The sequence below is a fragment of the Lepidochelys olivacea genome (assembly GCF_965140295.1).
Source record: "Lepidochelys olivacea isolate rLepOli2 genome assembly, chromosome: 8".
NCBI classification, from domain to species: domain Eukaryota; kingdom Metazoa; phylum Chordata; order Testudines; family Cheloniidae; genus Lepidochelys; species Lepidochelys olivacea.
The window spans coordinates 28,770,210-28,795,894 of record NC_140418.1 but is presented as its reverse complement, the minus strand read 5'-3'; the positions used below and the strand labels follow the sequence as shown (position 1 = coordinate 28,795,894).

Here is a 25,685-nt window from a genome sequence, read left to right as displayed (position 1 = left end):
CTGCTTACTCGTGTGCTTAAATACCCTGATGAATCAGTGCCAAAGGATGGACAAGGGGATAGATAACAAATGTATTTACAATTTTTGAGGGCATTCATGTTTTGAATAAAAAGAACACTATAGCTTATTTGGACAACTTGTTTTCAGAATTCTGTACTACGTACTGTACCTGCAAAACCAGCATCACCCCAACTTTTCTCTGATTCCTACCTCGTACACCAAAAATGGAAAGTGCTTCCTATCATTGAAAAACAGGGATAACAGATCATTATTGAAATCCAGGTTACTTAACAGACCTGCTAATTTCTTTTTTCACACCAGAGAGAGTTTGGCTGTTGTACTGTAGCTCTATCTCTGCTTAAACCTATCAAGCTGATAGTTGCTCTAATTTAACTCCATTACTCTTTTGTCTTGACAACAAGAGTGTAGTCATTTCCCAAAAAGCAACCTCTTTTCTTCCTCTTTGAGGTTTATTTCAAACAATTTTCTTTCTTCTTAATGAGACTGATCCATATGTTTGCTGTTGCACATTGTGTTCAGTTAATGGGAAGATTTTCAAACACTATGAAAAAGCTTCTTTCATTTTTCCCTCTCTCAGCTTTGTGTTCTTTTGAATAGCTGCTTTAACTATTGCATTAGATACAATGTTCTGAATTCAACATGTTTTATTTCTGAACAGTGCTTTTCCTCCTGCCCCATAAACCCAATCTCCCCATGCTAGTCAGTTCAATATGCCTGTATCGCTTTTCCCCTCATTTCTCCAGTCCTCATTTTGTCTACATCAAATTATAAGAGATTAAGGTGTTTTTTAAAGCTGTTTTGATCAGGCATCCTGCGGTGAAACATCATACGTTAACTGGTGTATTGGAACTGCCACTGAGGTACCATTAGGCAACAATTACAGGACTTTTAAACTTTTGTTGTTACTGTTTCCCATTAAGTCAACTCATGGTCATTATTTGAAGGAAGAAAATGCATCCACTCTGTTCTTTTTGGTGGTAAATGAACTGTGTGCTTTCTGTCTGTGAATCAATGAAAAGCTTAAGAACAAAATCGCATGTCTGAATTGACAAAATAGGTTTCTAAAACACCAAGAGTATATCTAATATGATACCAAAGAAACTACAGGCCGAATGCAGAAACTGCTGCAACTACACACCTAATTAATATTAAGACAATGATAAAACTCACTGAACTTTGTTGGCACATTATCCTCAACTTTGTGCCAAGGCTTTGTGGTATTCATTGCGCTATTTCATTATGGATTGATTTGAACACCCTTCAATGGCAGGATACGATAAGAGGAGTCATAGGTTTCAGCTTTAGTACTTCAAAGGGCCGGTTTCCCTGTGTCTTGAACCTTGGGCAGTCATTTACATCTATGCAAAGTGGGTATACATCCTCTAACACTTTGAACAGGTGTAATTAGGCAGAGAACAGGCCCCCTATTATTGACTCTCTTGGTTTGCTCTCCACAATTTAGTAAAGCATAATACTTTTGGTGCCACAAAAATCAGGAGAGGCAAAGGAACATTTAAAACTAATTTGTGTCCCCGACTGGAGACCAGCCAGCCACAGACCAGTCCTCAGCATAAAGTAGGTTGGCCTGATGGCTGCTCTACCTAGACTCCTATGGCTCCAAGAGGTTGTTCTGGCATCCAGGAATCACCATGTTGTAGACATGCTCAGCCAACCCCCTTTCCCCATGACACACAACTGTATGCCAGGGTTCAGACGTGGGAGTGGCCTAGGAAATGCCATGTTGGCCCTACATCACTAGAGTTTTGTCTATCTATGGGAAATCCTCCAGTAAAAATAGAAACTGGCTTGGTAAGGGGTTTATGGTTGTTTTCTATCTGCAGAGAAGAGCAAAGCAACCGTGGTGGACCAGAAAACGTTGCCCAGAGTATTTTTCAATTAAATATTAATTACTCTCTTCAGCAAGATATGTGTCAGGACATAGAAGCCCACACAAATCTATTCCTGTGGTTTTACATGGGAGGATGCATGATAGAGCCTGACTATTTTGGTTTATAATTATGGATACATAACTGACCCAATAATTTAGACCTAATGCAGTTTTACTATAAGTGTAGAAAACTCACTCAACATTTAGCAGTGTCCTGATCTTTTATGTACCATTGTTATCTTCCATATCTTGTAACCTATACTCCCTACAACTCTTATCTCTTCCTCGGGCATTTGCCTTCTGCAGCCTGATGACAACACAACTCACTGGGATAGGACATCCCTGTCCATGTCCCTTGACCAAGGCTGAATGGGATTTTTAGTTTCACGAGCTCCTTATCCTTCAGCACCTCTCTTTAGAGATTACAGAGAGCTCTCTTCCCTTTGGGGATGTCTGTGTGAAATTACCAAGACAGCCGTAATCTTAATAGAACAAAATAGTAAAAATAGTATTAGTAATACTAATAATAGTAATAGTATTAGTAAAAATAGAAAGAATGAAATTGAAACAAAAGACACAGGTTGCTTAATGTATCTAATGTATCTATGCCTTTCCATAAACGAAACTAAATTCGGCATTCTCAACTTAAGTGAAAGCAATACCCCCTCTGACCCCCCTGGTCAGATTGGCAGTCTTCCTTGCTGTCCAAATGCCAACTCCTCTTAGCTGTCTCCAGGCCCTATTTATCAAGTCCATGCATGTGGGTCAGCTTGCATGCCCAAGCATACCTCCTCAACCTAGGGCAGCCATTCCTGCTTTTCAAAGCACTTTTCTCTTACATTTCTCTTACATTTTCTTTTACATTAGGGGGCTGGCAAGATAGTTTCATTCTCTGCTTTCTAGAAGATAGCCCTCTGAGTAAGAGACGATGCTTAACAACAATTAATAGCTCCCTTTTTATTGCTAAAATATGGCTCAGATTCTGTCTTTCACAGAGCACGTTGGTTAGATGTATCTAGTTTTGGTTAGGTCTCTCGTTAAACCCCTGTAATCAATTTTTCTTTTTCCAAGAAATGAGTTATGGGCAGACCCCTAGACCCTCCACTGTTATGCTGAAGTCCACTATCCAAGCTAAAAAGGTAAATACCCCTAAGTAATTGCCATCATGTCTTGATTTATTGCACTGGGTCTTGTTGACCGAGCGTGACTGTGTAAATGAATATATACAATAATGAAAATGTAAAGGAAAAGATATGTGGAATATCATAACTAGGCAAAAAGATAGGAAATTAAATTGTGAAGAACATTTGTAAAAACAGAGAGTCAAGCATTCTTTTGGTTTGTGTATCCAACTGACAAACATGCACATTCCACTACTGACATATCACTAATCAAAAAATCTAAACCTTCCTATTTTTATTCATTGTGATAGTATATTCTATTTCAGTAGCATCCGTAAAAGAAACTTACACGGATATTAAAACTCCACAACTTCAAATGACAGCATTTTTTCAGCATCTGATGAAAACAGGATATATACAGTCATCAAATGTAATTAGTTATATGTTGTTGGTGGACTGAAAAATACAAAGTTAAAAATATAAAATAAATACTTTTTTTACATTCACTTACGAACATCTCAGCTATAGAACTAGAACTCAAAAAGATGAGGAACCTTGTTAACTGGAGCGAAAGACAGTTTTAGGTGAAATCTAGTAGCACAGTATGTTGTCCACCACAGATTGAAACTCAAGGAAGAAGGGCTTTAGCTGCTGTGATAACTGTGTTTTATCCTCTAGGTTTGCAGAAAGATGGCTGTTGCTGACTTTGCAAATTGTGTATGCTGCAGATCCACTGAATGCATGCAGTGTGAAGGCGGGGCGACCAGTTGAGTCAGAGGCACTTGGGGAGGAACATCTCTAGTTTTTATATTTATGGTTTATTTACTGTAGAATAATTTATATTATTTTAATCTCTAATTTGTTTATTGTAGAATAAATTATATGATTTTAATCTCTAGTTCCCCTGCAGGGCTGACACAGAACATTATGATGAAATTATTATAATTAGTTTCCTTAGGTGAGATTCTGAACCCCACTGCCACCATTATGGCCCCTTAATGCCAGGTACAATGATGATCATCGACTATCACCACTGAAGTTGTGCAGTTAGGAAATACAATTTATGGCTCTCAGCAGGAGCAGGAAGTCTGGAGTGACATCCAGGACTTCCTGAGAGACAATTTACAATAGTACAATCTTTGGAATAATAGCTACATCTTGATCCTGCTAGGACTGATGCAGTGCTTATCTTTAAGCATGTGAATAGTCTCATAGAAGCTATTGGGGATTATTCATGTGCTCAAAATTAAGCCTATGTATACATCCTCCAGGACAGGGGTTACAGAGCTCAGATTAGACCGAGCTTTTAAAAGCAATTTGATTTAGAAAAGTAAACGGACAGTAGTAAAAATGATAAAATAAACAGAAGAAAAATGACCATTTTACAGGCTCAGTAAGAATCTTAAAACACTAGATGTTTTTCTAAAAAAATATGCCCACACTCAAGCACAAAATATGGACTTGATGAAGGAATTACTGGGTGAAATCCTATGGCTTGTGTTATGTAGGAAGACAAACTAGATGATCAGAATGGTCCCTTCTGCTCTTACAGTCTATGAATCTATGAAAACTCCGAACACTAGCTGACAGTCTCCTGTAAGCTAAAGTCTGGATTTAAAGGAAAAATTTTCCCCCCTCTTTTTGTTGTTGTTTTTGTTTGTTTGTTTTTTGGTAAATTGTGTAACATTAGTATTCTTAAAAAGAAAAGGAGGACTTGTGGCACCTTAGAGACTAACCAATTTATTAGAGCATAAGCTTTCGTGAGCTACAGCTCACTTCCTCAGATGCATATCGTGGAAACTGCAGCAGGCTTTATATATACACAGAGAATATGAAACAATACCTATTCCCACCCCACTGTCCTGCTGGTAATAGCTTATCTAAAGTGATTTCCAGCACAAATCCAGGTTTTCTCACCCTCCACCCCCCCACACAAATTCACTCTCCTGCTGGTGATAGCCCATCCAAAGTGACAACTCTTTACACAATGTGCATGACAATCAAGCTGGGCTATTTCCTGCATAAATCCAGGTTCTCACATCCCCCCACCCCCATACACACACAAACTCACTCTCCTGCTGGTAATAGCTCATCCAAACTGACCACTCTTCAAGTTAAAATCCAAGTTAAACCAGAACATCTGGGGGGGGGGGGGGGTAGGAAAAAACAAGAGGAAACAGGCTACCTTGCATAATGACTTAGCCACTCCAAGTCTCTATTTAAGCCTAAATTAATAGTATCCAATTTGCAAATGAATTCCAATTCAGCAGTTTCTCGCTGGAGTCTGGATTTGAAGTTCAAAAACTGCTGAATTGGAATTCATTTGCAAATTGGATACTATTAATTTAGGCTTAAATAGAGACTTGGAGTGGCTAAGTCATTATGCAAGGTAGCCTGTTTCCTCTTGTTTTTTCCTACCCCCCCCCCCCAGATGTTCTGGTTTAACTTGGATTTTAACTTGAAGAGTGGTCAGTTTGGATGAGCTATTACCAGCAGGAGAGTGAGTTTGTGTGTGTATGGGGGTGGGGGGATGTGAGAACCTGGATTTATGCAGGAAATAGCCCAGCTTGATTGTCATGCACATTGTGTAAAGAGTTGTCACTTTGGATGGGCTATCACCAGCAGGAGAGTGAATTTGTGTGGGGGGGTGGAGGGTGAGAAAACCTGGATTTGTGCTGGAAATCACTTTAGATAAGCTATTACCAGCAGGACAGTGGGGTGGGAATAGGTATTGTTTCATATTCTCTGTGTATATATAAAGCCTGCTGCAGTTTCCACGATATGCATCTGAGGAAGTGAGCTGTAGCTCACGAAAGCTTATGCTCTAATAAATTGGTTAGTCTCTAAGGTGCCACAAGTCCTCCTTTTCTTTTTGCGAATACAGACTAACACGGCTGCTACTCTGAAACCTGTCATTAGTATTCTTGGTTTTGGATGAGATTTTTTGATCCATTTTCCTAAAGCTCAATTCTTTGTGATGTTGTAATGTAAGGATATCTGTGGTACATTCTGCAGCACTGTGGGTGTCTTCTGCCCTACTAGACATACTTGAAATATCCAGCAGCAATCCAATGGTTAAGTGGCAGCCACAGGACTATATTTGGAATTCCTGAACTGGATTTAAAGTTCCACAGGAAACAGAGAGCTCATTGTCCTGAGGGTCTATGCTTGTGATAAGAATATTATGATCTGAGGAAACATGTTTTCCAGAGCACACACCAATAACAGTTGTTGCTGAGTACTTTGGCCCAGTATGAATGAAGTTCCTTCTATGCCATGGGAACAGGAAAGAGGTGAGAACAGGAAGAATGTTGTTTTTATTTCTACTTGACTCTGTTTTACAAATGTTATTCACAATTTAAATTTCCTAGATTTTTGCCTAGAAGCTCTGTGAATCAGTTATGATATTCCACCTGGCTCTTCCTCTACATTTTCATTATTGTATCTTTTTGTTTATACAGTCATGCTAGGTCCACATAACCCAATGCAATAAAATTATTCCCCACTTTCTTTAAAAGCTTGAAATGCTGTAGGTGAAACTAACCAAAATGTTTACTAACTTTTTGTATTTAATATTGTGTCAATCTATCAAACAGACAAAGAGGGAGTGTTCCCTAATTCTGTATTGTTAATAAAACTAATACAATATGAACTAATATTTTTGGGGCTGTAAAATATATGCTCAACTGTAACATTGAGAAAACAGATTTCAGCATAACAACAATCAAGTGACTCCACTGCTGGTGCTCCACATTTTACAGTAAATGTCACTGTTTGCCAGATTTGGCACATCCATAACCTGTTTGTAAATCACAAAAATTGTTTCAAAGCTCCCCCATTCAATGATGGAATCACATTTTCTTGGAAACTCCAAGCATGTCATCTATCTCTGTCAGAAAGTCATCAGTGAACAATAAAGTAAAGTGTCACCACATGTCATTAATGAGAAATCCTCTAGTCTTCCTGACTCTTCCAGTCAAGACATAAAGCGGTAGCAGAAATAGACACATCAAATGAAAAATAATGTGAAATAGCTATTAAAGATGTTGTTGACATTCGAGCATAAAAACACCTGGAAAATTGAAATTTAAAAATAAAGAGCTGTCTCTTCTATATTTTTGAAGTGCTCTTGGCAGCTGCTGTATATTCGGAGATATTTTGTTTACCTTTGATACCTGTTCTTAGAAGTATTTACTGGAATCTAAATGTAAATCTTGCATTTATCCAGAACGATGTAGAAGTCTGAATAATGGGGAACACTCACAAGAGATAAAGATATATTTTTTCAGGACAGAAATGTTTTTCTGTCCTGAAAAAAGTTAATGAAGCACAATAATAACGACAAAGTAATTTATCACATTACTGATTACAGTATGTGCCATTTCCTAGACAACAGGAAAATGTATGGACCCATGCAGTACTCCATCCTCTATTACCTACATTGAATGGCAAAGTAAATTTATCAAGATCTTATTAACGGCCAGAGCAAAATATAAGGGGGAATGGGTACTTGTTTTGTGACCCATGAAAACTGAGGACTACAGCTTTTTTAGTTAAAGTCATATATAACCTTAAGGGAAATATGATAAAAGTTGCATCTACTGCATGAAACCTGCATTCATTTGGAAAAAGTTAATCTGAAGCCAGATCCAACTAAAACCTTAAACAGCAACCTTCTTTAATTCTGCTAAAATCCTCTCAGCATCAAGAGTGTATAAAGTCTTAAATCTGGTGCACAATGCTCAATAATTATGACCATTAATATCTGAATGCCCATGAAGAAAGTTCACACATGGGATCAGATCAATGATTTGATCACTAAAAACAAAGGCAAGCAGAACTTTTCCTAATTAACTACAAGGTTTTAGCCACTAATTCCCATTCAAGGTTTGTTTTATATAGTGTCCATCATGCAAAAAAAGATTGCTGTTCTTGGGTGATAATATCTTTTACTGAACCAACTTCTGTTGGCAAAAGAGACAAGCTTTTGAGCTGCACAGAGTTCTTTTGATGCTATCTGTCTGTCTATCTGCAAAGGAGCCATATGTCTACAAATGTGAGAAAATCCTGTATGGCCAATAGGCTCTGCCTGAGATGTATTTGTTATGACATAAAAAAAAAATCTCTTGACTGGCCAACAGCTCATTCAGCATAGGACCTGAGGCACAATTGGGATCTTCGTATTCTGTTAAAAATAAATCACACTGTTGGACATTATCAAGATGCTGACTAGCATCAAACTTCTGATAACAGTAAAAACTTAGTATTTACAGAATAAATTGTTTTCCCAGTCCAGAACTGCAGGGGTGAAATTAAGAAATTGCTATTTTTTATTAAGCAAGTGTGAAGTCTTCTCATTTCAGGGCATAAACAGCATACAGCATGATATGCACATTTTAATGAGGCACTTACTTTTTTGTTTAAAACATTAATGTTTACAGTTTCCATGACTTAAAAAAAGTTCTAAAACTTCTCTTTCAAAGAGGTCTCCAACTGTCAAGTTTTGGCTTCAAGAGCTAATAAAGCTTGACTCCGAGTTTTTTCCATCCTTTTAAGCACATCTCTGAGAAATTATGTCTACCTTAAAAATGCCTGGAAACCACTCAAAAGAGTGCTGGCTAAAACGTAAAGCTAATATTAGTTTCTAGAGCCAATCTGCTAGGTTTTCAAGTGATCCACAAAATTGGCACTTATCCCAAAGAAAGAAAAAAGAAAAAAAAAAGAGTCTTGCAACATATCACCCTCTCCTATGGGAAAAAGCTTCAGATGATAGAAACAGAGTCTACTCAACCTGAATGCTGCTGAATGGACTGTGACTTTTCCTCAAGGAGCCTACAGATTCCAAGGATTTCACAGAAGTTCAGGACAATCTGTACAGAGGTTCTGTTCCTTTACGCAGATTGCAGGGGTTCTCAAACTGGGTGTCGTGACCCCTCAGGGGTTGCAAGGTTATTACATGGGGTGTTGCGAACTGTCAGCCTCCACCCCAAACCTCACTTCACCTCCAGTATTTATATTAGCATTAAATATAAAAAAAGTGTTTTTAATTTATAAGGCAGGGTCACACTCAGAGGCTTACTGTGTGAAAGGGGTCACCAATACAAAAGTTTGAGAACCACTGTAGGGTCCTCTGCCCTCCCTGAGACTCTGTGACAGCATGGCTCCATTGGAGATATGTAACCAGGACTTCCTTTAGTCACTCCTGCCTTCGGGACCCACACACATGCTTCCTGGCATGAAGGGGATCACAGAACAGTTAATACAGGATCAGATTGCATCTGCTTTCTGCCAGCTTTTTCTGACAGTCTGTGATAGCATCTTTGGATCTCCAACCTCAAAATAGGGCTGGTGCAAGTGGGGATGGTCCTACTGAAGTATCTGAACTACTCCCCCAGTGTAAGATAAGGCAGTTCCATGCAGAGGAGACCCCTCCACACTTAAAATACTGGGGAAACAATTACCTCTTTGTAGGTAGTAAATAGGAATGAGGGATTTGAAAAATGATAACTAAAGAAGAATGAACACTCCTAATATCAACTGTAAAAACATACAGTCCTGTGCATTAAGCATTTTGAGTAAAAACCACACTATGCTCTACCCCGCACACCTTCTTTAGCAAGGGGTTACTCCCTAGCCCGAGTCAGAGAATAATTGTATCAAATAATGGTGTAATTATAGAACAAGACATTATTATTATAAAGGATATTATTTAGACCCTTGTGGGATGCTTAAGCTTGCTCATCAATACATTTCTGAGTGACAGCTGAGTTACTTAAATATACAAGCAGTAGCATGTAAGACCTGTGGACAGTTTGTCCATTCTGTCAAAGACAGATAAATCCTGACTCAGCTGCAGGACAAAACAACTTGCTAAAACATGAGCTGAGACAGATAGTTCAGACTCATGGGAACTAAATATTATATGCTTCAGAGGCTCCTGGAATAACAAAAAAGCTACATATAAACTATGTTGAGAAGCATACACAGGAAAGGCAGATGCTGTCCTCAAGACAAGTCCACCCACTAAAACCTTACTGCTAAATAGGCTTTGCTTCCACACTGAGCAAAAAGCAACAACAAGAGCAGTGAATATACTGCAGAAGTAAAAACCAGAGTTGTCCTGTGGGAGTAATATATGAACTGCTTTAAAATCAATATAGTTATGTTATCCTTTTATTAGTTTTCACCCCAGTCTTGTAATTGTTGGGTACCTTAATTGGCTGATTAGAGTCCAATGCTCAGGGTACATTGCATTCCTCTTAAATAAAAACTCCGTTTGTGGAGAAGAACATTATGTTGAAACAGATGCTTGAGTATACTTAATGCTTAGTTTACACATCTGCATTTTATATTGTGTATATTTACTTTAGATTAATTATATCTTCTGCTACTTAACATGGTCACCCAGAAATTCGGAACTGATGCTGTGGTCCAGATTTATTGTCTTGGTCTTCACTTACATCTGCATTTTAGAAGAACAAACACCTGTTCATATGCGAACTCTCAGATTCCAAGAACAAAAGGGACCATGGTGACCATTTAGTCTGACGTCCTGTATAACACAGTCCATGGAATTCCCCCAAAATAATTCCTAAAGCATACTTAAAAAAAAACAAACCCTAACTTGATTTAAAAATTGTCACTGATAGAGACTTACTGCAACCCTGGGAAAATTGTTCCAAAGGTTTATTACTCTCATAATTAAAAATTTATGCCTTATTTCCTGTCTGATTTTGTCTAGTTTCAACTTCCAACCATTGGATAACGTTATACCTTTTGCTGCTCGATTGAAAAGCCCATTATTAAATATTTGTTCCCCATGTAGGCACTTACAGCCTGTAATCAAGTCACCCTTTAACTTTTTTTTGTGTGAAGCTAAACAGATTGAGCTCTTTGAGTCTCTCATTATAAGGCATATTTTCTAATCCTTTAATCATTCTCAGGGCTGTCCTCTGAACCCTCTCCAATTTATCAACATCTTTCTTGAATTGCGGGTGCCAGAACTGGACACAGTATATTTCTAGTGCCAAATATAGAGGTAAAAAACCTCTCTACACCAATTTGAGATACTCCTGTTTATCCCTCATCCAGTAAGTAGAGCCTATATTCTTTGTTCCTAGATGTATACATTTACATTTAGCCATATTAAAGTGCATATTGTTTGCTTGTGTGCAGTTTACCAAGTAATTCAGATTGCTCTGAATTAGTGACCTATCCTCTTCATCATTTATCACTCCTGCACGAGCCCTTTAACAGCCTAACACACACCAGCATACACAAGCATTAGCATTCACAATGGCAAAATAGTTGGGAGCCAATGGGTTTTGTGGGAGCAAATGTTAATTCTTTTGTATATGCACATTTTAGGGTGTATGCAACTATTATATTTTTTTGCAGGTGTCTGCACCTACCAAGAGCAAGTCAATTTTGAATGAACACAAGTGAAGACTGGGTAAAGGCATGTGTATTAGTTTAAACTGGTAAGTTTTTTTTTACTTCTGCTTCAATTAATTCTTGTGACAAAGAGCTTGCACTTTTTTGGGTATTAGGCTGATAAAGTTTACGACATTTTCATGGTACCAATAAGCATCCTTGTGTAATAGGTATTTATACTGAACGATCTCTAACAGGAGTTATAACAGAGTTCAATACAGTGAATTTTGATCCCCAGCCTCAAACACAGAAGCCGAACAGGAAAATCTCTTTTCTTTTGTTTATACATCGCCAACAAGAAACCTTGCAAAAAGGATTCCCTTCCCCAATACCCCCGCAAATGCATTGATCTTCATAAGAAAAGGGACTAAAGGCACTTATTATCAAATTCATGTAATTGTAGGGTTCCACACGAAACATCAATGTTCTCTTTCAATTTTCAAGTCCAATGATTATCTATACGTTATAATATGAAAAGCCAGAAATTCACTCATAATAGTATCCTAGATATTAATTGCCATTGAAGGTTTTCTTCAGGCATATTCAGTCAGCAAGGTATGCCAAATTATGCAGAATATTAAAAAATTTCCCCCTTTCCAACAAAGAACTATTCAGACAATACAAGATATTTCAGGAGTATATTTCTGTAGTATTCTGCAATTAGGATGGCATGAATGTTAATATTATAAATAAGTCAAGTACCATCCTTGACTCCTCTCTCCTTTACTGATCATATTCAAGCTGTGGCTAAATCCTGTTCTTTCTTCCTTTGTAGCCTATCCAAAATCTTTCCCATTTATTCCATGCTTAGTGCCAAACCCTTTGGTCCATCCCTCAATTATCTCCAGCACAGACTACTGTAACATCCTTCTCTCTAGCCACCTAACTTCCCTCCAGTCTATCTAAAATGTGACTGCCAAACTCATCTTCCTTGCAATGAAAAGACTGAGTCCCCATCCTGTTCTCAACAGATCATACACACCCTGAGTCTGTATCCAAACTCACCCCTTCCATAGTTTTTATTATTATTGTTGCTGTTTTGTATTATGGTCGAACCCACTGTTCTAAATCAAGCTCAGGTCCCCATTGTGCTAAGCGCTGTATAAATACACAGGATGTCATCCTGACCCTCACAAATGCCAATCTAATTGGCTTTACTGGCAATTCAAAAAGAATAGCACAACAAAAAAATTCCTCCCATTAGCTGGCCATCTCTAGAGTGGCCCTACATGAGCTCCCATATCCCAGCTCCATATTTCTCTCTCCCAGGGAGGCTGCTCCAACTTGCTTTATATCACTGGAGGAGTTAACAAGCTAGACTTGCCACAATAAATCATCACAGCTTCAGAAGCTTTTGTTCTAACAACTGCTACAGGGTCGGTTAGGCTCGTTCATCACTATGGCCTTCAACTTCCCTTAAAAGCCCATCTCCTTCTGGGTCACTTTCAAGCTCCTTGCCCTTGCTTCCAAGGCTCTGCACAGCTCTGCCCTGCCTACATCTGATTCCTGGTCTCCCACCATTCACCTGTTCAGTCCCTGTATTCCACCACTTCTGCATCACTCGCCGTGCCCCTTCTTCCCTTCTCCCAAGCTGACACCTACATCTGGAAAGTCCTCTCTGATCCTGCATGGCACACAAACTCCCTCCCACTCTTCATATCCCTCCTCAAAATACAACTTTCCCTACAACTGCTCCAACTACCATCTAATTAATTCTCTTTAAACAATAAAAATAATTTACAAATGTAATTATATAAAAAATAAGCCCTTAGGAACAAACATGACCGTGTACTGTGACAACCTTGTTTGCCTATCCCTCTCTCTAGTCCCCTTGTCTGTTATCTCCCCCAAAGTTCTCTCTTCTGGTGATCCACTTAGATTGTGTGTGTTTTGAGATAGGCACCATACTTTCACTAACTATGCAATGCACCACCCAAGACAATCATACTAGTTACAAATATTAAATAATAAACTGTAATCTGTTACAGATCCTGTGCAAAACTGCTCAGAAAGTAGATATGAATGTGGCTCTTTTAATTAACATAAATTATTTAGGCTGTCCACCAAAACAGATTCAATTTTATAGGAAACCTGTAGTGAATGACTTTTCATAGGTATTTCATGCTCCACGCCCAGGCTTCTTGCTACAGTGTCCTCGAGCTGACAACCATATATTTGTCCCTCTTCTTTTTCTCTTATTATTTTACTGACCATTATAGTTGAGTCAGTATATGACCCTTCATTTAACTGTGCTGTGTATCCTATCCTTCCAACAAAACACCCATATTTTAGGAGACCAAAGGACAGTAGAAACTGAACAGATGCCTCTCAGCAATTTCTGTTCCATAGGCTTCAAACAGAAGAACAGCATATCAATTTTTCTCTACCTCTGATATTTTGAAACAAAATTGGTTCCACCCTTGGTTAAATTCTGGCCTTGCTCTGCTTGATTTTCTCTCCCTACCTTTTTACATAGCTATGTAATTTAGTCAAATGATAGTTTAAGTACTATTATTCTAAATGATCTCTCTTTAATTGGCATTTGCAGTATTCAGGCTGTCTCAATTACATTAGACTTGAAAGGCCATTTTACTTACATATCTTTTAATAATGTGGCAAGTTTACCAGGTTTTACTCATTAAGGGCTAGAACGTGGCACTGGGGTAAGTAGCTCATCGTTGGGGGCAGTGTGAAGCTGCACTGGTGCAGCTAGAACACCAGGGGGCAAAAGACATCTTCTGGAGCTCCAGAATGTGCAGCAGTGCATGCCTCTAGCATCCTTTCATACTGGGCAGCTTACCTCCCCAATGCAGATAGCCAGCTCTGCTTGCTGTATGCAAGGGGATGGACCTCTGGACCTATGTTCTCGGGGCCCTGGCCACACTCAGGCGAGTAGGAAGGGAGAAATACTTGTGCTCCCTAGAGCACAGGGGGTGCAACCCTGACTGGTTCTCATGCAATTCTGTCTAGTCTTTACATAAGGTGATCACATTTCCCAAAGTAAAAACAGGACACTGGGTGGGGCTGGCCGAGTGCACCCACCCCCTATGAGGCTGGCCTGAGCCACCTGTCCTCACCGATCACTCCACTCTGCCTGGGGCTGGGGCTGACTGCCCAAGCCCCACACCTCCTGAGACTGACAGCCTGAGCCCCACTGCCTAGTGCCTCTCGTCACCACTTGCCCCCCCCGGAACATTCCTCCACACACCTCACATTTTTGGCAAATGGGACAAATGCCCATTTTTGCCAAAAAAGTCAGGACGTCTGAGACAGGGCTTAAAAAGGGGACTGTCCCAGCTAAAATGGACGTATGGTCACTCTATCTTTACACCCTTATATGAGCTACCACACAAGGACCAGGCAGAATCTGACTCAGATTCCAAGCTCTGAGCATGAAACACTCACTGACTTCCTTGGAAGCTCTATGTATATACGTGAGCCAGGATTCAACCCTTACATTTCACATATTCCAATATGTCAATTCCTGTACCAGAGAACCTTTCTGATTTGCACTTCATTAAATTACAAACTCTGAAATCTGCTCACAATATATTTCATGATTTCACCCTGCTTCTGCGCAAAAATGTAATAGCAAATCCTGTAGGTAGCAATCCTATTTTCATGAACAACAACATTTTAATAACATGCTACAGAACAGGTTCTTAAGTATTATGCAATATTTTCACACATAATTAAAACTAAATTATTGTTAACACACCAAATGAACAAAGTACCTTATGCCATGTATTAGCCTTGCTTTTTACTGGTTGTTCCCTTATATGCTAATTTGAAAATTTCAATAATTCCAAAGGTTCTGAAAGTCATTATTGTTTGTATCATTCAATATAAACTCTCTATCTGATAGTGTTGTTTTAATGAACAATGGAGCTTAACATTCAATTATTTACCCCAAATCAATACGAAATTGATACCACAAAGTTTTTTAAAACTACTTCAGTGAATAAGGTATTACCAATATTTTTTTCTCTCCCTGAATTAGCTGCCAATGTGGCATATGGCACAAGTGTCTGGTTTGGGCTATACATACAATGTAGTATTTTTCCTTTACTAGGAAGATCCTGATTCTGATTTCACTAACCCTAATTTTATACCTGGATAAACTGCTGACTTGAAAGGAGTTACTCATGTTTTACTCCACTCTAACGGAGGGCAGACCCAGGCCCAAAAGGTGAAATCCTGGGCCCGCAGAATTCACGGGGATATTTGTGGAGTCAGATTTTCACCCAAAGACTTTTAAATGAATGTGACATGAAGCAGATTATAATGCTTTTCAGTGGGCCACAAGGACACAGTATAGGTGAATAGGCCATATGATACAAGCCTTTTCTATAAGCCTGAGGTTACGAGTCAAAGCAAGGCAGATTGGCTAGAAACAGTAGAACTAACACAGTCTTTGATTTAGGATTGGACACAGCAAAGTAAAAGTGAATGCTGATGGGAGCTAAAACAGAATATTTAAATAGCTATTTCCAGAAATTAATGGATTCATTATTGACACTTCAAGCTGTAATTTTAAAAGGTTAGATGCTTCATTTTTAAATGTTCATGTTTACCAAAAGACAGAGGGCTCATATTTGTACTGCTGGGTGTTTTTTGTTTGTTTTCCAATAAAACACATGTATTAATCTATCAAAGATTTTTTCATGCAGATAACTACTGACAATAGAACAGGAGTACTTGTGGCACCTTAGAGACTATCTAAGATACAGACTATCAGGGCTGCTACTCTGATACTGACAATAGCTAATTCAAAAGGTTCTCATTTAAACATGGTTAAGCCATTTTGACCATTAGCAAGCCATTGCCAAACCCTTTACAAGAACTCCACAGGACTGCTTAGGTTAAAATTCACAGATAAGGCTGGTCTTGGTAGTAAAAGGAATGTATTAACTTGCCTTCCTTTACAAATATCTATGTAATTAATAACTACTGCCACATCATTAATTTACGAGTGCAGCACTTCACTTGAAAAGATAAAGATAATTGTCCTTGTTAATTATTAATGTAAACACACAGGAGTTCTTAAATAGCAGAAATACAAAATAAAAACATGCCCCAATGACTCAGGCTCAATTGATATTATCTCTACCTTTTGAGATACAGCATATCTTTAAAAAGAAAAGGAGTACTTGTGGCACCTTAGAGACTAACCAATTTATTTGAGCATAAGCTTTCGTGAGCTACAGCATCCGATGAAGTGAGCTATAGCTCACGAAAGCTTATGCTCAAATAAATTGGTTAGTCTCTAAGGTGCCACAAGTACTCCTTTTCTTTTTGTGAATACAGACTTACACGGCTGTTACTCTGAAGCATATCTTTACACCCTCTGGCCCTGAGGCAGGAAAGCATCCTTAGTCAGGAAGGGGTATTTAAGCAAGGTACTTAACATCTGCTACATGACTAAGTATTTTCCTGAATCAGAGCCTCTAGGTGCTGGAAGACAAAACCAAGAGCCAAATCTTTCTGTCCTTACACAAGCAAAACATCCATTGACTGCAGGATTTAGCTATATGGATAGATTGGGTGGCTTGGGTAAAAATGCAAGATAAATCTATTTGTCAACCTATCTCTAGTCTGCCTCATGTAACTGTGTTGCAGATTTTTCATAATTTACTATTTCAATTCACATCTGCCAAGGGAAATTAATGCTTTTAAAACCTCCAGCTGAATTCTAATTATATATAAGGACTAGAGAACATACACATTAGATATTAATATCAGTTTTACTTAATATCATCTTGTTTATCTTATCAAGAATATTACTTTATTATGGAAAGTATAAAACAACCTGACAAACCTAGAAAATGGGAGAATCTACATATTACATTGTTGATCACATGCAGTACCTCAGGATGGTATTGGGTGTACACTATAGGTTATATTGCTAAATTAAAAATTAACTAAATTAAATTAGAAATATGGTGCTCAAACTAATATTACTGCTATTGGTCTTGGAAGATTTTTTTTTAATAATTACAATAATTCCATCACATACCAACACAAAACAATCCAAATGTTGGGAAGAAAATACAGCGCTATAATTTCAGATATACACTCAAGCAAAGAAGGTACAATGGGGAAATCTGTCACAATGTGCATATTAGAATAAAAATAGCAATGATATAAAAATAAAAAGACAAGGTGGTGAGGTGATATATTTTATTGGACCAACTTCTGTTAGTGGCAGGGACAAGCTTTCAAGCTTCACAAAGCTCTTACTCATGTCAAAAAGAAAGTCAAAGAAAGGCATTGAAGAACTACAGGTTAGGGATCTAGCCTCCTATACCTGGGTAGACCAAGGGATGCTACCAATTTTGGTAAAGTTGTAACAAAACCAAACTCCGAACAATTATATGAAGTTGAATTATTGAACTAAAACAATAGAAAATCCATCATTTTTCAGCTTGATTAGCCTGTGGGTGGCTAGAAGTCTGAATAATATAGAATGTAGAATGCTGACATCAAGTTTTGTAAAATTCTCTATTTTGGATATTCCCTTCAGTTTCTGACTTAGTGTATTTTATATTTGGCCATCAGTTGCCTGACAAGTATTATATCCTCTTTGTTATTTACACATCTTATTAAGTCTGTTTTCTAGAAGTACAGAAGGTCTACACCACTGTATGGATGATATTGAACATTCTTTACCACAGCAAAGGAGGAACAAAGCAAAAGGAAATAGAAATCAAAGTTTGGGTCTCTAGAACTATTATTAAAAAACCCTTAATAATTAAAACGCTTGGCTATACAGTAATGATTAATGCACCTGTTTTAAATTAGTCATAAGAAAATAAAATCTCATTTGTATTTAACAACACAATGATCACTCAGTTAAGCTCCTTGAAGGGGGAAAGAAATCTAGTGCTAACTCTTGAGTTTCAAACATGCTTATTTCAGTTGGCTGCAGCAAGAAAATTATCTCATTGCTCTAACACACGTTGGAAAAGAAAACTTGATAGAACCAAAGTTTGATTTTCAACATCAACATCGAAAGTTTAGAAATTCTGTCTGAAACTAAGGTCCTATTCCTGCAACCACGGTATGCATCCGATGAAGTGAGCTGTAGCTCACGAAAGCTCATGCTCAAATAAATTGGTTAGTCTCTAAGGTGCCACAAGTACTCCTTTTCTTTTTACTTATGTACACAAGTAATCCTATTAATTGAATGCAACTATGCACAATATAAAGCTACTCACAAGTGTGTTTTGCAAGATTGTAGTCTAAAATGCAAAAATCAAATGACAATCCAGCAGTTTAAGGCCCTGATTCTGGAAACAATTAAGCATGAAAAGTTACAGCTCAAGGGGTATGTGTTTACAGTTACATGTTGTGACAAAGTTCCTCCTCTGCATTGGTAGGTCCTGTGCTTATTGGCGGGTTTTCTCGCTTCAGAAGTTCACGGCAGCCCTCAGTTTGGCCACTTTCGTGGCTCAAATCTGCCGTTCACTCAGTTAGCCTCATCACTGGCCAGCATGGGGAAAGGAAGAACAACAATCCCCACAGTCTCTGCTGATCCACCTAGTGGATCGGGGAACAGGCCAGAGACCTTCCCCTCTGGTGGAACCCACAGTACAATTCAACTCCTCCGGTATCAAGTAGGGAGTTGGGGGGATGGAGGGAACCCGGGCCCGTCCTCCAGCCCGGGGCCCCGTGGATTGCAGCTGTCTACAGTAGCTCCTGTAACAGCTGCGTGACAGCTAAAACTCCCTGGGCTACTTCCCCATGGCCTCCTCCCAACACCTTTTTTATTCTCACCACAGGACCTTCCTCCTGATATCTGATAATGGTTGTACTTCTCAGTCTTCCAGTAGTACGCCTTCTCACTCTCAGCTTCTTGCTCTCAGCTCCTCACACACACAACGAACTGAAGTGAGCTCGTTTTTAAACCCAGGTGCCCTGATTAGCCTGCCTTAATTGATTCTAGCAGTTTCTTGATTGGCTGCAGGTGTTCTAATCATCCTGTCTGCCTTAATTGTTTCCAGAAAGTTCCTGATTGTTCTGGAACCTTCCCTGTTACCTTACCCAGGGAAAAGGGACCTACTTAACCTGGGGCTAATATATCTGCCTTCTATCACTCTCCTATAGCCATCTGGCCCGACCCTGTCACAACGTATAAGCATTAGCAGGATCAGAGCACAAAAATGTAAAGTCAAGGCCATTCATAGATCACTTGGGTCAAATTCCACCATCCATTACATCTGTGCAACCCTCACAGCATGAGGTACACTAAAGTCTGAAGTTGCTCTGGATTTATACCAAGATAACAGCAGAATTTAGTTTTATATCCTAATAAAACTACTAGTAAATTTTAACCATATTTCTTCTATTAAAAATTAACAGTTAAAAAGGACATATTTCTGCCATCTCTTTAATCTCAAACAATCTGCTGTGATACACTTGAAAAGTGATTTATCCCCAATCATACTGAAGGTTTCAAATTATTCCTTTAACAAAATATTAAGAGCTAATCATGCAGTGAACCATAGCCACATGTTTGCTGACACCAGTAATTGTCTGCTTGTAAGAATCACTGCCTGGAGGAAGGTAGAAATTACACAGCTGAGCTTCACTAAAGGAGGCACATGGGCTGTAAAATGACACATGGGAATATAAAGATGCAAGGTAAAATGGGATAGATTCCTTCCTGAATCTCAGCAACATGTGCTTTCCAAATGAAGCTTATGGCATTAGATCTCTCTCAGCAAACCTCCTCCAAAATGGAATACAGTTTCATTTCACTATCATACAAACGTACATAATAGATTTTTAATGTGTGGTGCCTGGGAAAGAAACATTTCATTGAGCACCTTGTATGTGTTTTTGACGAGGTAAATATAGTAATGTGATTACACTTGCGCAGGTGACCGTGAATATATGAGGTTGTTCTATAAAGGGTTAATTGAGTTTTATGACACGTACAACATGGAACCTATTTAAAATGTATTGTATGGGTTTTCTTTCTAGCTCACCTTATATCAACAGGTATACACCACATTTTATTATACTGGTGATCATAAGAATGCAGCGTTTTTTTAAAAAATGACACTATTATTATGTAGTCAAACATCTGTTTGGATATATAGGGAACCTCATTCAGCCACTCTTACAGTAAGTAGTTTCACTAATTTCAATAGGGACCACAGGCACCCTTGCAGAGTATGTTCTATTCAATGGAACTCAGGGTGGCAGAGGTGGTCCATTAAGTAGCTCCTAATGGTACCATTGAAGTCAGTTCAAAATAGCCTTTTTCAAAGTAAAAGTTAGAGATGCATTACATATTACATAGTTACTACAATGTAGCATTCCTGGAAACATAACAGAAGAATGTAATAGATAGAGTTGTTGTTAAAAGGTGATTGATGGAGACTAATATCAGAGCATAAAGCTATTAAAATCCTATACATTACATTAAGTAGATTGGCTATATATGATATCTCAGAAAATTAAGTGACTGAGAAGCTATTAAGCAAGGATTTATTGTATTAAATACAAATTATTATTTCCTAATAAATTTTGCTTTTCAGTAAGCTGTCTTCTGTCATCACATGACCTTTAATCCTTCAGCTGCATAAATGTATATTGGTTATTCTCCTTCCACTTCATAATGGGTTTTAGATTTAAAGAACCTAGGCAGCAGAAGGCTTACAGAAATAATTTGGTATATATTAAACACTAATATACTGGGCAACTCTTTTCAGAGGCTTTTTGCTGTGCTTAAAATCTCTGTTGTCAGGTCAATACCTCTGTCTGAATTATTGCCTTGTCTTCAATCTTTATTGCCTTGCATTCAATTATTCATGCAATATACTGTACATGCAATCCTCCTCCTCATGTTTACATCAGGTGAAGTCTTGCTTTCTCCCCTCTCCCCCCACTGGAGCAATGGGAGTTTTGCCGTTGACTTCAATGACAAGATTTCACTTACTGTATATACATACATATTCAAATGTACATTGAATGTGTATGTATTTATAGATCTCTCTATATATACACAATATAAATATATATGTACACAAACACAAGTCACTCACCTCAATGCATATTATGTGCCGCTCTGTACATAAACAAACATACACAGAATTACATATTATACCTGCCAAGTTATTTTAAAAAATACCTCAAAATCAGAAGGTCTAACTGAGGCAATGGGAAAAATATAAAAAAGTACACAGATGGGAAAACTGGTTCAGATAAACCTATCTAAACCTTCACCAATTTCAGCCATTGTGAGATTCAGAAAAATATAGTTAACTACATAGTTCTGCATTTCCTTGTTCTACTTGGCAGCAGAACTGCCAAAAAGTGGACAATATTCACTGGTTGTTACGTAGTGAGACCTTGACTTACATACAAAACTTTCTCTGATTTAGCTAAAATTCAGGTTTACACCAGTTTAATTAAATCCACTTACAAGCTATTTTTCTGAAATTACTGTAACTTTTGTGTGTAGACAAAGCCTGACAATAAATAAGAGTAGAAAGCTCAAGAAATCTTGCAATACTTTGTTCTAGATTTCCAGTTCAATTTTACAGACCAAAGCATTTTGGATAACATCAGGGGAGTGTCCAACAGTCTGATACTCCATTAAATGAATTTGTCATTTTGGAGATTTGCCTATCACATAGTTCCACAAGGCCAAATCATGAAATCAACAGAAATTTTGCCTGAAAAAGGAGAAAAGTTTACAGGATTTTGTGCTACAGTCAATAAGCAGGTGCACACATGCTGTAACTGAGCCCTGGTCTACACTAGGACTTTAGGTCGAATTTAGCAGTGTTAAATCGATGTAAACCTGCACTCATCCACACGACGAAGCCCTTTATTTCGACTTAAAGGGCTCTTAAAATCTATTTCCTTACTCCACCCCTGACAAGTGGATTCGCGCTTAAATCGGCCTTGCCGGCTCGAATTTGGGGTACTATGGACACAATTCGACGGTATTGGCCTCCGGGAGCAATCCCAGAGTGCTCCATTGTGACCGCTCTGGACAGCACTCTCAACTCAGATGCACTGGCCAGGTAGACAGGAAAAGAACCGCGAACTTTTGAATCTCATTTCCTGTCTGGCCAGCGTGGCAAGCTGCAGGTGACCATGCAGAGCTCATCAGCACAGGTGACCATGATGGAGTCCCAGAATCGCAAAAGAGCTCCAGCATGGACTGAACGGGAGGTACGGGATCTGATCACTGTTTGGGGAGAGGAATCCGTGCGATCAGAACTCCGTTCCAGTTTTCGAAATGCCAAAACCTTTGTCAAAATCTCCCAGGGCATGAAGGACAGAGGCCATAACAGGGACCCAAAGCAGTGCCGCGTGAAACTTAAGGAGCTGAGGCAAGCCTACCAGAAAACCAGAGAGGCAAACGGCCGCTCCGGGTCAGAGCCCCAAACATGCCACTTCTATGATGAGCTGCATGCCATTTTAGAGGGTTTAGCCACCACTACCCCAGCCGTGTTGTTTGACTCCTTCAATGGAGATGGAGGCAACACGGAAGCAGGTTTTGGGGACGAAGAAGATGATTATGATGATGATGAGGTTGTAGATAGCTCACAGCAAGCCAGCGGAGAAACCGGTTTTCCCGACAGCCAGGAACTGTTTCTCACCCTAGACGTGGAGCCCGTACCCCCCGAACCCACCCAAGGCTGCCTCCTGGACCCGGCAGGCGGAGAAGGGACCTCCGGTGAGTGTACCTTTTAAACTACTATACATGGTTTAAAAGCAAGCATGTGAAAGGATTAATTTGCCTTGGCATTCGCGGCTCTCCTGGATGTACTCCCAAAGCCTTTGCAAAAGGTTTCTGGGGAGGGCAGCCTTATTGCGTCCTCCATGGTAGGACACTTTACCACTCCAGGCCAGTAACACGTACTCAGGAATCATTGTACAACTAAGCATTGCAGTGTATGTTTGCTGGCGTTAAAACAACATCCGTTCTTTATCTCTCTGTGTTATCCTCAGGAGAGCGAGATATCATTCATGGTCACCTGGTTGAAATAGAGTGCTTTTCTTCCGGGGACACTCAGAGGAGCCCGTTCCTGCTGGGCTGTTTGCCTGTGGCTGAAAAGAAATGTTCCCCGCTGTTAGCCACGGGGATGGGGGAGGGTTGAGGTGGTAGCCATGCGGTGGGGGGAGGCAAAATGCGACCTTGTAACGAAAGCACATGTGCTATGTATGTAATGTTAACAGCAAGGTTTACCCTGAAAGAGTGTAGCCACTGTTTTATAAAATGTGTCTTTTTAAATACCGCTGTCCCTTTTTTTTCTCCACCAGCTGCATGTGTTTCAATGATCACAGGATCTTCTTCTTCCCAGAGGCTAGTGAAGATTAGAAAGAAAAAAAAACGCACTCGAGATGAAATGTTCTCCGAGCTCATGCTGTCCTCCCGCACTGACAGAGCACAGATGAATGCGTGGAGGCAAATAATGTCAGAGTGCAGGAAAGCACAAAATGACTGGGAGGAGAGGTGGCGGGCTGAAGAGAGTAAGTGGCGGGCTGAAGACAGGGCTGAAGCTCAAATGTGGCAGCAGCATGATGAGAGGAGGCAGGATTCAATGCTGAGACTGCTGGAGGACCAAACCAGTATGCTCCAGTGTATGGTTGAGCTGCAGCAAAGACAGCTGGAGCACAGACTGCCACTACAGCCCCTGTGTAACCAACCGCCCTCCTCCCCAAGTTCCATAGCCTCCACACCCAGACGCCCAAGAATGTGGTGGGGGGGGGGCACCAGCCAACCAGCCACTCCGCCACAGAGGATTGCCCAAAAAAAGAAGGCTGGCATTCAATAAATTTTAAAGTTGTAAACTTTTAAAGTGCTGTGTGGCATTTTCCTTCCCTTCTCCACCACCCCTCCTGGGCTACCTTGGTAGTCATTCCCCTATTTGTGTGATGAATGAATAAAGAATGCATGAATGTGAAGCAACAATGACTTTATTGCCTCTGCAAGCGGTGATCGAAGGGAGCGGGGGAGGATGGTTAGCTTACAGGAATAGAGTGAACCAAGGGGCGGAGGGTTTCATCAAGGAGAAACAAACAGAACTTTCACACCTTAGTCTGGCCAGTCATGAAACTGGTTTTCAAAGCTTCTCTGATGCGTACCGCGCCCTCCTGTGCTCTTCTAACCGCCCTGGTGTCTGGCTGTGCTTAACCAGCAACCAGGCGATTTGCCTCAACCTCCCACCCCGCCATAAACGTCTCCCCTTACTCTCACAGATATTGTGGAGCACACAGCAAGCAGTAATAACAGTGGGAATATTGGTTTCGCTGAGGTCTAAGCGAGTCAGTAAATTGCGCCAGCGCGCCTTTAAACGTCCAAATGCACATTCTACCACCATTCTGCACTTGCTCAGCCTGTAGTTGAACAGCTCCTGACTACTGTTCAGGCTGCCTGTGTACAGCCTCATGAGCCAGGGCATTAAGGGGTAGGCTGGGTCCCCAAGGATAACTATAGGCATTTCAACATCCCCAACAGTTATTTTCTGGTCTGGGAATAAAGTCCCTTCCTGCAGCTTTGAAACAGACCAGAGTTCCTGAAGATGTGAGCGTCATGTACCTTTCCCGGCCATCCCACGTTGATGTTGGTGAAACGTCCCTTGTGATCCACCAGAGTTTGCAGCACTATTGAAAAGAACCCCTTGCAGTTTATGTACTCGGCGGCTTGGTGCTCCGGTGCCAAGATAGGGATATGGGTTCCGTCTATGGCCCCACCACTGTTAGGGAATCCCATTGCAGCAAAGCCATCCACTATGACCTGCACATTTCCCAGGGTCACTACCCTTGATATCAGCAGATCTTTGATTGCGTGGGCTGCTTGCATCATAGCAGTCCCAACAGTAGATTTGCCCACTCCAAATTGATTCCCAACTGACAGGTAGCTGTCTAGCATTGCAAGCTTCCACAGGGCTATCGCCACTCGCTTCTCAACTGTGAGGGCTGCTCTCATCTTGGTATTCATGCACTTCAGGGCAGGGGAAAGCAAGTCACAAAGTTCCATGAAAGTGCCCTTAAGCATGCAAAAGTTTCGCAGCCACTGGGAATCGTCCCAGACCTGCAATAAACTATGTGGTCCCACCAGTCTGTGCTTGTTTCCCGAGTCCAGAATCGGCGTTCCACAGCATGAACCTGCCCCATTAGCACCAGGATGCATACATTGGCAGGGCCCATGCTTTCAGGGAAACCTGTGTCCATGTCCTGATCGCTCACGTGACCGC

The 25,685-nt window shown here is 39.9% G+C and overlaps 2 protein-coding genes across 3 annotated transcripts in view; one reads left to right on the top strand and one right to left on the bottom strand.

Moving 5' to 3' along the window:
* TENM2 (teneurin transmembrane protein 2) overlaps window positions 1-25,685 on the bottom strand; it is a 996,821-nt gene that overhangs the window by 454,864 nt on the left and 516,272 nt on the right. The gene's annotated exons all lie outside the window — the stretch shown is intronic.
* LOC311525645 (uncharacterized protein) lies at window positions 6,193-24,263 on the top strand (the record flags this gene model as incomplete). The annotated part of the gene is made up of 4 exons (XM_084637947.1): window positions 6,193-6,323; window positions 11,428-11,510; window positions 22,750-23,161; window positions 23,749-24,263. Exons 3-4 carry the CDS (start codon window positions 22,753-22,755, stop codon window positions 24,261-24,263), a joined length of 924 nt encoding a protein of 307 aa, XP_084494073.1. The 5' UTR covers window positions 6,193-6,323; window positions 11,428-11,510; window positions 22,750-22,752.